At 60.3% G+C, this 12096-nt stretch overlaps 1 protein-coding gene across 8 annotated transcripts; it reads right to left on the minus strand.

Moving 5' to 3' along the window:
* Position 1: 1 nt before the first annotated feature.
* ZYX (zyxin) lies at positions 2-9727 on the minus strand. Of its 8 annotated transcripts, none has more exons than XM_064575819.1 (11): positions 9527-9727; positions 8760-8849; positions 8408-8627; positions 7720-7919; positions 7476-7568; positions 6836-7378; positions 2669-2789; positions 2365-2534; positions 2057-2235; positions 1020-1140; positions 2-555 (listed from the first exon to the last, which is right to left on the minus strand). In XM_064575819.1, exons 3-11 carry the CDS (start codon positions 8613-8615, stop codon positions 451-453), a joined length of 1740 nt encoding a protein of 579 aa, XP_064431889.1. In that variant the 5' UTR covers positions 8616-8627; positions 8760-8849; positions 9527-9727; the 3' UTR covers positions 2-450. The 8 variants fall into 8 exon arrangements, with proteins under 8 accessions (XP_064431889.1, XP_064431890.1, XP_054361138.1 ...); XM_064575820.1 differs by having other exon boundaries at positions 8408-8630; XM_054505163.2 differs by having other exon boundaries at positions 8755-8849.
* Between the last annotated feature and the right edge of the window lie 2369 nt (positions 9728-12096).

Genomic DNA, 12096 nt, shown 5'->3' on the forward strand with positions numbered 1-12096 from the left:
ATTCTGGAAAACAGGTTTTTTTATTTGTAGCTGTAGCCACAACCTGGCAGCATGGGGGTGGGTGGGAATGTCCAGGCCGGTCAGCCCGGCCCAGCCCAGCCTCCCGGAGTCAGGGAGTTTCCTGGCCTCAGCAAGCAGAGGACGCGGCTGCCCGGGCGCCAGCCAAGGGCATCGGTCAGCAGTGAAAGCAGCAGTGCTCAACCTGGTGCCCCCTCGGGTGGGGGACACTGGAGGGCGGTGGGTGGTCCCTGTGGGATGGGGGCGGGCTGGAACCCGGGAGCTGGGACTCTGCAGCGCTAGGCCGTGCTGGGGCCCCGGACAGGGCACTTGGGATCCTGGGCTGGGGGTTGGCGCAGGAGAGGCCGGACGTCAAAAAAATAACTGAAGGGGGGCAGGGTGGGCTCCGTGTGGGTGGTCCGCTGATGGGGAAGGGACTCGCCCGCCCCCCGCTTAGGTCTGGGCTCTGGCGGTGTGGCACTTCCGGCAGAGCACGTGGCCATCCAGGGGGAAGCAGCCGTTGTCATCTGCCTCGATGGACAGCGGCTTCCCACAGTCCTGGGAGAAAGGAAGGAGAGCCCGCTGGCGGAAGGCCCCGGTGTCCCCCCCACACCTCCGCCTTCAAAGTAGGAAGACCAAATGCCTCCTGGCTTGGCTGATGTCCGGTGTCGCTGCCTGTGTCCCCAACCACACCCACGCCCACTCCCAGCCTCACCTCTGTTGCCCATTTTCACTCTTGTCCCCTAGGCCGCTCCCACCCAAGGTGGGAGCTGTGGGTAGAGCTGTTTCCAAGGCTCCCACCCAATAAAAGACGCGAGACCCCTCCCACCTGCCTCAGCTCCCCCAGCTGCCTCCTTTAACTTCACCAAGCACAACCCCTTTCCCCTCCCACTGGTCACGCTCCTTCTTGGTTTATCGAAAACTCAGTGACGCCACAGCAAGCCCTCCCCGCACCTTGCACAGTGACAGGAACATGGCCCCCCCCCCACCGCCCAGCCCCCGGGGCCGGAGGCGCGACCAACCTCACACTTGTAGCACTTCATGTGGAAGTTCTTATCCAGAGCGACCACTCGCACGGTCTCCTCGCGGCCGGGCTCAGGCATGATGGGCCCTTCGCAGACGGAGCACCTGGGGGCGTATTGCCTGGAGGGGCCAAAAGCGAGGCAGGAGTCAGACTGGGGGCACGGGGTGCCGGGGGCTGTCAATCGAAGTGCAGGGAAATGCCATGGTGGTTGCATGGCAACAGGGCAGACGTCTTGGCCCACTTGCCTCTCATCCCTAGGCAGAGGAAGCTCAATGGCGAAGTCCTAAGACCAGCCACCTTCTCGGGCCCTTATCAAGGGAATTTCCTTGCCTTTCCCCCCTCACCCTCCCGAAGCAAGACGCTGGGTCCCATCCACCCCAGGAACCTCTGCCACCAGGTCTTTACCTGATGGTAAAGACCACAGCCAGAGACGCCCTTCTCCAGCCCCCATGCCTGGACCCCTGACCCTAGCCTACCCCGGCCACACGGGTGTCTCCGCCCCACTGCTGGGGTGGGTGCAGGGAGGGATGGGAAGTTCCGGACACCTCAGGTGGAATTCTGAAAACGTACACTTCAAACACACTGGCAGAGGGGGGAGTGAGACGGTGCAGTTTTCCTGTACCACCCTTGAGCTATGTTGTGGGATTCTGCTGCGGGCCTAGGAAAGTAGCCACCTTGTAAACACTGTCTCTAGGGGAAAACCAGAGCTCCAAGAAGCTGATCTCCAAAAGAACTTTCAGAACCCAGCCTATGTGTGAAATGACGTCCTTCCAGCACACAAGGCTGAACACAAGACCACCCCAAAGCAGCCTCAGGGAGCCCAAGGCCAGGCGGGCCTTGCCAGTGGCGGGACTTGCTCCCGAGGTCTGAGGCCCCTGGACGGCTACATCCAGACGAACGGGGCTCTCGCTGTCGGACAGGATGCGGGACCAGAAAGTGAGGCCAGGGGTTTGGAGCTGTCTTGGACTCAGGCGGGCAGCCTAGCTCCCAGACAACCTCAGAGAAGAGCCCAGAAGACAGGAGGTGGGTCCTCACTTGTGGTAGTCGGGGACACAGTGGGGCCGGTTGGCCTGGTCCACAATGAAGGAGGTGCCCTCCAGGGGGCAGGCGCAGACCACACAGGTGAAGCACTGCGGGTGGTAGGCCTTGCCCGTGGCCCTCAGCATGCGGTCGGTGATGGGCTGCCCACACGTGTTGCACTTCTCCAGAGTGTCCTGAGGAGGAAGCAGGAGGGCGTTGGCAGGGAACTCACACCGAAAAGCCAGCCACTGGGGCACATCTGCCCCGCAGCCCTCCCCCCTCCCCGCCACCCGCCAGCAGAGCCCCCGGGGTGCCAGACTCACAGTGTAGCAGCCCTCGCAGTAGGGCGCCCCCTCCAGGCTGTAGAACTGCTGTCCTTGCAGCTGCTGCTCACACTGGCGGCAGGTGAAGCAGGTGATATGGAACAGCTGCCCCAGAGCCCGGACGGCAGGCTGCGTGCGCGCCAGGGGCTGATGACACCGGCCACAGGACTCTGGGAAGGCCAAAGACAGAAGTGACGAGGAGGAAGGAGCGCGCGCAAGGGATGACAAGCCGGCCCAGGCACCGGCCAGCACCGCGATGCAAGGGCCCAGGGCCCAGGTCCCAGCGGCTCGGCGGGGAGCTCACCGTTGACAGCCACGGTCTGCCTCTGAGGATGCTCCATGTCGTGCATCAGCTGCTGGGTCAGCTGCTCCAGCTCCTCTACCTCCTTCAAAGTCAGGGGTCCTGGGGCCCCCGGGGAGCGGACCTGAAACGCCAGTACTTTCTTCAGGCTCTCCGGAGAGTCACCCTGTCTGAGAACTCTCCCCCGCCAGCTCATCCACTTTCTTCCAGTAAGGACTAACTCCCCTCCCACTTCCCAGACTCTCGGGTTTGACTCGGAAAGCTCCTCGTCCTCCCTCCCTGACCCCCAGCACCACACAGATAAAGGGGAAGGCGATGACCCTTCCGCCCGCTCTGCCCAAACCACCCCCCGCCCCGGGCAGTCACGGACAGGCCAGAACAACTGAGCGGACAGAGGCCACACACACAGCAGCTGAGGTCACCGAAGCCCCCAACACAGCAGGCCACGCGTCAATTGCACAGAGCATGCTCAGACATGGCCCCCCAGGAGTGGTTGGCACGTGACAGCATGTGCACCCATGTGCACACACACCTACCCGTCCCGCCTGCTGCTGAGCAGCCCCTGTCAGCGTGAGGACACAACACAGGCGGGAATCACAGGTTAAACCCCCAGCGCTCTCTTCTGGAGCCCAGCCCCCAGCTCCCCAGGCAGGGGTCCAGGACTACCTGACCCCACTTCCTCCCCAGTAGGCCTCTGAGAAGGACCATTCGCTAGGCCTGCCTACCCCTTCTATTAAGGGCATCCTGAGAGAGCTGGACATGGGGGCGGGTGCAGGTGAGGTTAGGGGGCACTGCCAGGCAGCCTGAGCCGTGCCGGGGGGAGGGCCGCAGGGCTTGTGACCTGCACCGACGTCTCCATGACACTCCAACAGAAACACTGGGTTGGTTCTCTCTGTACTGGACAAGCCCACCCAGGCCTGTGCGCCTGTCACTGAACGTTCGACCTGCCAATGCCTTCGCTCCTATAACACCTGGAACCTCCAAGCCTCCCATCTTCCCCGCTACTCACACCCGTGCGCATCCAGAGCTGCCATCAGCCCGGGGAAGCACAGCTCCACGGAGACTCCGGCTCCCAGCCCTCTCCCCCGAAGCCTCCTACCACCTCCTGCCCTTCCGTGACCGTGGCCCCTGGAAGCCCCTTCCACAATGCAAACCTTACCCTCTCTTCTCCCAATCTTCCCTTCCTGGCATCTTGGGGACAGAGGAAGGGCATTCAGCCAGCCCTTGCTCCCTGGGGCCACTTTAGGTGTCTGTCCCATTCTCTGAAAGTATGAACTATTCATACACATGGGCTCCCCGTGGGTATCCACACGCCTTCAAGACACGCTCCATCCAGCCACTGTTTTCCCTCTCCGCCTGCCGGCACCAACATCACGGCCTCAACACCCATGGCACTAAGACCTCTAGCTCTTCCACTCCAACTACTCCAAATGACCTTCCGCGGCGGAACACCCTGGACCCGAGATTTACTGGTCTCAAGTAAGTAAATCTTCCTCCAAGACCCTGGTCTTGAGCTCCCAACAATTACCTTCCTCTCCCCCTCCCCACTCGTACCTACTGAATGAACTGACCTAGAAAGGCTGCTCTGCCTCTCGACCCTCCGCAGGTGTCTCGACCCTCCCCAGGTGTCTCGCGCATCGAAACCTTCTGGCTCGCCTCCCCCCAAGTCTGGTCCCTGAACCATCTATTTCCACAAGGCCCTCGCAACTGTTCATGCCACCCCCAGGCACCATCGCTGGCTTATATGGCCACATCCCCAGCCTGGCCCATGCCACTGCCCGCTTCCTGCTTCTGCCTCCAAGCTGCAGAAAGTAGGTGGAGAGATCACTGAACACCGCAGAGTGAGTTCACAAAACACTGCAGCGCCCTCTGCGCCCTCGGCCTCAGCCCCGCTGGCTGGTATTTGGCTCCTGCAGATTCCCAGTCGCCTTCCCCACAGCAGCTGTTCCAAACCTTTCCATCTCCTCGAGTCCCGACTGCGTGGCCCCCTCACTCACCGATGACCTCACCTCCTACATGACTGAGAAGATGGAAGCCAGCCAGCTCCAGCTCCCTGCTCGTTCCTCCGCTCCCAGAAAACACTGTGGCCACAGCGCCCTTGCTCTCTGGGGATGCTCCCCTCCAGGACGCCATGCCAGCCGCAAGCCCTGCTCTCAGGCATCGTGAACCCCTCTCCCAACAGCGTCGTCCTCCTGCTTCTCACACGCTCGCCCTCACTCCCCTCCCGCTGCATCTCCCTGCCAACCTGGGGGCAGGCCGCTTCCCCGAGGCAGTAGACTTACCTCCTTTCACTCTGTCCCCACCACAGGGCACCAGCGGGCCACCCCAGAGCCATCTACAACTTCCGAATGGCCAGATCTCTGGCCTTAGTCCTCGTCCACCTCAAGCCCCGGCTGAGCAACTGCTCAGCCGTCACATTCTAGAGACCCCACCCTGACTTGTGACCCTCTTCCTCCTGATGCCCGTCTTCCCCCCTCCCACCTGGTCAGCCCGAGCATCACCCAAGGTTCTAACTCCCAGAGCCTCGGCTCCTCCTCTCGGCAGCCCCTGGGCCCCTGGGCAGCCCCCGAAGCTCCAGCAGCTGCTCCGGTGTCACCACGCATGCTCTACTGCGCACGCCCGCGCCTCGAGTTCGAGGCCCTCTCCTAACACCCAGTCCTCCACGCTTAACTAGATGACAGTTCCAGCTGAGCCCAAGTCCTCCTGGAACCTGTTGCTCAACATGCTGACAACGGGACCCCTCCTCTTCCCGTCCAAACCATTTCCCCTTCTGGACTTCTCCATTTTGTCGGCAACACCGTCATTCCCCAACACGCCCCTCCTCTTCCACCCGCTTGTCAGTTACCAAGCCTGGAGGCTCTTCCTTTTTAACAGCTCTCATATCTGGGCCTTATTTTTCAATTGCAACTAGCACTACGACGGTTGCCCGGGAGTGAACTCCCACACATCACTGACCTCCTACCTCCAGGCCAGGCCTCTGCTGGAAAAACTTCCAGCTTCCAAAAGCAAAACTGTCACCAGCCCTCCAACCTGACCGCAGGACTCCTCAAAACCCAGGACTCACAGGCTCCCTGGGTGTGTTGTCTTATTTTCCTCCACCCTCAAGCCCCCACCTACCTACCTCCCTAAGTACAGCTCTGCAATACTCCCAGAGGAACCGTCTACTTCCTCTTCTCCAAACACCCCTGCATACCTAGTGCCCTTGAGTCTTGCTCATGCTGTTCCCACTCAAATGCCCTTCCTGCTCCTCTCGGGACTGGCCCCGGTGCGGACGGCTGCCTGGAGTTCCTGTACCACCAGATTCCGCAAAACTCACTGGCACTTGGCATCCCTTCAACTGTGCCTACACACTAACATACTCGTTTATGCCGTCGGCTAACCTCACGGCTCGTAGGACTACGTGACCAGCAGGGTCCCCTGAACCTGAAGGCAAAAATGGCCACACAGGAACGGTAACTTTCCTACTCTGAGCATCCAAGAGCTAGATACAGACCCCAACCCTTCCTATGAGTTAGCTCACTTAGTCTTCACAACCACTGGGTGGGGGTAACGGTGGGGAAACTGAGGGCCAAAGTTCACCTAACTTGCCTAGGGTCTTGTGAGCCGGGAATTCTATCCCCAGCCCCTCTGACCCGCTCAGACTTCACCTCTTTGAGAGATCTCTTCCCTCCAGAGCACAGAGGCACAGTGCCTGGCACCCAGCGGACGCTGGCTCAGCCAGTGTTTACCAGCCAGTGTTTACCGACGCTGTGACTCTTATCATCAGATGGGCCCCGGGGCAGTGAGAGTGGCTCAGAGGAGCAGAGACATTAACTCAAGAATCCAAGAAGGGGAAAGAAGCAAGGTTGGGCTGCTGCTGATCTCATCCCTCCCTTTAACATTCTAGGGGGCAGGATGCAAGGGAAGGTCCACCAAATCCCCCTCTTGATTCAGAGCTTGTGCTGCTCCCCGACTCCCGGTAAGGCCCCACCCAGACCCAGACCCAGCCAGGCCCTCCTCCTCCTCTGACCACTGATCCACCAGGCCAACTTCAGAGGCTCAAAACCCCTACCCCGCAGCCCCCATGTCCACCTCCCTCTCTGGGGCCACCTTCGCCCTCATTCTCTGGCTCCTGACTTAGCCCCAGCCCCAGGCCTCTGGTCTCAGGCTGGTCCTCCCACCCTTCCTCACCTGATTTTGGTTTTGCGCCGGTGGGGGCACTGGATGCGGTTTCTCCTGCACTCGGGGCTTCTCCTTCTGCTGAGCATAGGTGAAGCTGGGAGGCTGAGGGGAGCCTGTGCTACTGGAAGAGGGAGCTTCAGGGGACCCCAGCTTCTGATTGGGCTGTGACCCAGGTCCACCCGGGGCTCCAGGGCTGAACTTGGAGGCCACGGGAGTAAACTTGGGAGTGACTGGAGAAAACTTAGGGGCAGGAGATGGGGCTGGGGGTCCTCGAGGCTGAGTGTTAGCCAAAGGCACAGGCTGGGGATGAGCCTGGGGCTGGGGCTGCACATGGAGCTGGACCTGAGGCTTGGCCTGCGGCTGCACATGGAACTGGGTCTGGCTGGGAGGCTTAGCCTGAGCCTGAGCCTGAGCCTGGGCCTGGGGCAGAGGCTGGGAGCTAGAAGGGGACTTCCAAGGAGGCAGGGGTGCTGTGCCCCCAGCTGCAGGCTTAGTATTGGACTTGGGGATGAATGGAGTGGCGACTGGTGGGGGTACATATCCAGATGATACCTGCAAGGAAGGGGAGCAGGAGGGAAGAGAAGCTCAGTTAGAGGGGTGGACCCACCTTTCCTCCCTGCCCTGCCTTTCCTACTCTCCTGTCCCTTACCCGGGCTTTGAAGGGATCATTCCTGGTCATGTCATCCAGCAGCGAGGACAGAGAGTCGATCTCCAAATCAATACTGCTCACCTTCTCCCTGGGCTAGAGGGTCAGGGGTCAGAGCACAGATCCCAGGTCTCCATGCCCACCTCACCCCCATCAGGCCAGAGGTGCAGGGGAGGCCAGAGGTAAGGACTCTCCTCTCCTCCCTGGGGGGTATCCCACTGTAGCCACCCCTCCCAAGCCCCCATACCTGTGGTGGGGGAGGTATGGCAGCCTCAGGCCCTCCCTCTTCCTCCAGGGGAGGCGGAGGGGAAGGGAAGATCTCCTCCTCCAGAGACTCAGAGGGAAACGGTTCCTCCACAGGGGGAGGGGGAGGTGGGAAGGCACCTCCTAGAGCACCCTCCGAGTCGTCGCCATCCCCAAGGACAGGAGGGGGTGGTAGGGGAAAGTCTGAGGTAGGAAGGCGAGAGGGGACAGTCAGGAGAGAGGACAGTCAGCAGGAGATCCCTCCACCCCTTCCCCAAGTTACTCTCCCTCTACAGCTCTCACCCCTAACCCAAGAATTCTCCCGGGGGCGCGGAGCGTGTGGGAAGGAAAGGGAGAGGCAGGACGCCCTGGGAGCACTGGGTCAGTAAAGGCGGGGGACTCGACCGTGGAGTGATGCAGCTCCCGTTACACTTGGGAAAACGGACCCGGAGGGGAAGATTCGTGCCCCACATTCCCGCCTCCCCACCCCCAGGCGGGGGACTTGGAACGGTCCCAGGAGCCCTGGCTCCCAGCCATGAGCTCCACGATGAGGTAAGAACATCTGCTCGGGACAGGCTAGCTGCGCCCAGCCCCCTTCGTGCAACCTTTCCAGACACCCCCAAACTCCCGAAACCACTGTCCCCGCCCGGCGCATAGCCGCCGGGGTCCAGCGCCCAAGCCCAGCCGCATACCTTCCGGGGGCGGCGGGGGGATCTCGCCCACCCGGCCCATCTGCGCGCGCTGGGCCCCGGCGGCCGGGGGAGCCTCGCTGTCCCCGGGCCGGAAAGGATTCACTTTGGGCTTTGGGGCCACCACCGGGCCGAACTTCTTCTGCGGGGCGTAAAAAGCCGGCGCCGAGACCGAGACGGAGATCGCGGGAGGCGGGCGGGGGGCCGCCATGGCCAGGCCGGGCTGCTGGGGGTGGGCGGCCAGGTTACGCGGCGCCGGGCCCGGGCAGACGACCCCCAGCCGGCCCGGCTCCCCGCGGCGCCCGCGCCCCCGCCCGTCCCCGTGCGCGGCCGCCGGGCGGCTCCCGCACCTCACCGCGGGCCGGAGCGTGCGCGCCGCGTCTCCCGTGTGCGCCCCGCAGCCGGGTCGGAGGACTCTGCGTCCGGGTCCCGAGCAGCCTCCAGCCTGGCGGGGAGGGACGCAGGGAAGAGGGAGGGAAGGAGGGGGCGGGGAGAGAGCGGCGCTCAGACCATACAAGGAGCTGCCCGGCGAGGGGGCGGGAAGAGGCGGGGAGGGCGGACCCGGCAGGAAACTCCCCCAGGAAGGGGCCCTCCTGCGGACCCGGGGCCCGAGGCTCAGCCAAGGGCCTCCCGCCCCGCCGCCCCCCACCCTGTCCCCGCTGCCCGGGCCGGGCCCAGACCTCCCCTCCCCAGGCACAGGCCTCTGATGTCATTTCCTGACTCGCCACCGCCACCACCTGCCCCCCCCCCCCCCCCCCGCGCCCGACCCGCGGGTGCCCGAGATCTGACTCACCGTCTCCACTCCCGGCGGAGCCCGCGGAGGTCGAGCGGCTGCCCCGGAGGTGGCGAAGCGGCCCGACTGCGCCTCCGCCGCGGCCCAGCCCCCTCCTCTGCCGGCCCGCCGCTACCTGCCCCCGCCACCTCCAGCCGCTCCTCCACCTCCCACCCAGCCGCCGGCCCCGTCCCCCGTCCCCCGTCCCCCGTCCCCTCCGGCTCAGCCCAGACCGGCAGGACTGGGACGGAAACGGGCTCCAGGGTGGACGGGGATGGTGAGTGGGGGTTCTCCCTGCCCACGCCCCCCTGGGCCCGTCTGTGACCCCGAGGCGGGGTGTGAGCGCGAACCTCGAGGGTCCTTGGAGGATCCGAACTTCAAATCTTGGGCAGCCGCCTGAGGCTTCTAGGAATTCGCATCACCCGCGCCCCCGCCTGCAGATCAGTTAAGCTTCGCGGGAGGGAGAGACCGGGAATGGAGGGGGGGGCGGGGCGGAGGCGAGGGCGGCCGACGGGAGGACGGATGTGGACCCGGGCGACAGGGCTCCGGCAGTACTTCAGCGCCCACCGTGACCCACCCTTCCGAGAGCCTTTGCCCCGGGGCAAGCGGAGCCTGCGTTCGGTGGAGCGCCCCCACTCGTCCGACCGGATTCCTCAGCCTGGGACTCAGCCCCTGGCGACGCAAAAGGGACAGATCTAGGCGTTGTTTTTTTTTTTTTTTCTTTGTTTTTAATTGAACATGGAAATTTACCAAATTGCTGCCTGCATTCCAACCCATCACTACCTGCAGTGTATGCAGACATATGGCATTTCGGCCTGTGGGCCAATGTATCACCCGCGGGTGCTTCCTTTTCTCTCATTCTGTGCTGCCAACCTTCACTGCTATCTAAGGCAGGCGGCACCGTACTCAATATGCACTTCCAGTCCTTGGCCCTCCAAATGGGCCATACCCTACTGTCAGCGAGCCTCTGGGCCATGCTCTAGAGACCTTCCAGACTCAGCCCTCACATTGGCCACAAGAAAACAAGCTGGGGGGCTCCTGGGGGGCTCAGTCGTTAAGCGTCTGCCTTGGGCTCAGGTCATGATCTCAGGGTCCTGGGAGCCCCTCATTGGGCTCCCTGCTCCTTGGAAGCCTGCTTCTCCCTCTCCCCCTTCCCCTGCTTGTGTTCCCTCTCTCGCTGTGTCTCTCTCTGTCAAATAAATAAATTAAATCTGAAATTAAAAAAAAAAAGAAAGAAAGAAAGAAAGAAAACAGGCTGGAAGCTTAGGTGATGCGGCCAGGTCCTACCCAGTAAGCTTCAGGGTCTAGACTAGAACTGGGTATCTTGAGGGCTGTAATGTGAGAGCTCATTCCCCTATGCTCTGGTGTCAGGTAAAGCAACCCTGGATACAAGAGAGCAGGGTGAGGTCAGGCTTCAGAGACCCAGCCTGAGTGCCCAAAATAAGTGATGACAAGTGTCTTCATTCTCTCTGCTTCATTTTCTCTGTAAAAAAAGGGTGATCTTCAATCCACCGACCTTATTGCATTGTATGGAAAAACAAATAAAACTCCATATCTGCAAGTGCCATATAATGCTCAGTATTATTATTCAAGTCCCAGTTCTGCCCAGAAAGGAAATTCTGGTGGGTTAACCTAGAGCCAGTTTCCCCTTGGGGTTGGCAGGCAGACCTCTCATGGGCCTTGGTACACGCAAAGCCCTGCTCCTTTCTTCCACCTTATGGAGTAATTAATTCTACATGCGGCTACATTTTCATCTCCTTCTACGACCCCACTCATCTTTTCTTTTCTCTAGCGTCCTACTGTCTGCACCGGGCTTTCTCTCAGCCTCAAGCACGTGTGGCCAAGTATGATACTGAGCCTGCAGTGCAGACCTCCTCTGACACGTAGGAGCTGGTTCTGGGCCTGTCCCTATGAAGATCTGCTAGAAATTTGATACTAGATTCTCCGTGCATGTCGGAGATGGTGTCTTGGGCTTTACGGACCCAGAGTCTCATTGCCAACCCTTCAAAAGACAGTTGGCCCTTGAACGACATTGGTTTGAACTGTGCAGGTCTATCTGTACGCAGGGTTTTGTTTTGTTTTGTCTTTTGAGAAATACAGTACTGTAAATGTATTTTCTCTTCCTTAAGATCTAATTAACATTTTCTTCTCTCTAGCTTCCTTTATCGTGAGAATACATCATATAATACATATAGCATACAAAATATGTGTTCATGGTCTGCTTATGTTACTTCCAGACAACAGTCTATTAGTAAAGTCTGGGGGAGTCAAAAGTTATAGGCAGATTTTTGACTGCACAGGGGTCAGGGCCCCTAACCCCCACGTTGTTCAACAGTGAACTGTACACCCACTTGGGGATAAAAGTTAGGAAGATGGTTTCCAGATAGCATTGCAAGAGTAAAAGCCGACTACCCTCCAACTGTCTCCTTAAGGAATGTGCGTGTGCAAAATATAGTACGTTTAATTGTTAGGCAGCTGAACCTATTTATAAATCAAGAATAGAAGAGTGCGTAGGCAGGCTTCGTTTTACGGACAACTAAGAGCATTTGGGATACAGAATATTAAACCTAAGAGTTTTAAGCCAGCTTTTCTAAATACAAGTAGAAACGCTGCAGAGCATCCCAGAAGGACACATTCACTAGGCCGAGATGTCTCAAGCGTAGCTTCGGGGTCACACAATGCACACAATGAACAGGGGCAGCCCTACGGATTCTTAGGTATTTTCTTAAGTAAGCAATTCTAATTGGCTTGTTCGGGTAGTAGGTGTAAAGTGTAGAAAGTGAGTAGATGTTCTCTGGGGCCAGGCGAGAGAGAGGACAGGACGTGACCTTTTGCTACCGAAAACATCTCTGCACACCTCCGAGGACCGATATTCACCAGGTCTCAGAAGGCTTGCTTCAAGGGCACACAACATAAACAA

The sequence above is a fragment of the Mirounga angustirostris genome, unplaced genomic scaffold (assembly GCF_029215605.1).
Source record: "Mirounga angustirostris isolate CCGP_5_RB_7025 unplaced genomic scaffold, mMirAng1.0.hap1 SCAF_12, whole genome shotgun sequence".
NCBI classification, from domain to species: Eukaryota; Metazoa; Chordata; class Mammalia; order Carnivora; family Phocidae; genus Mirounga; species Mirounga angustirostris.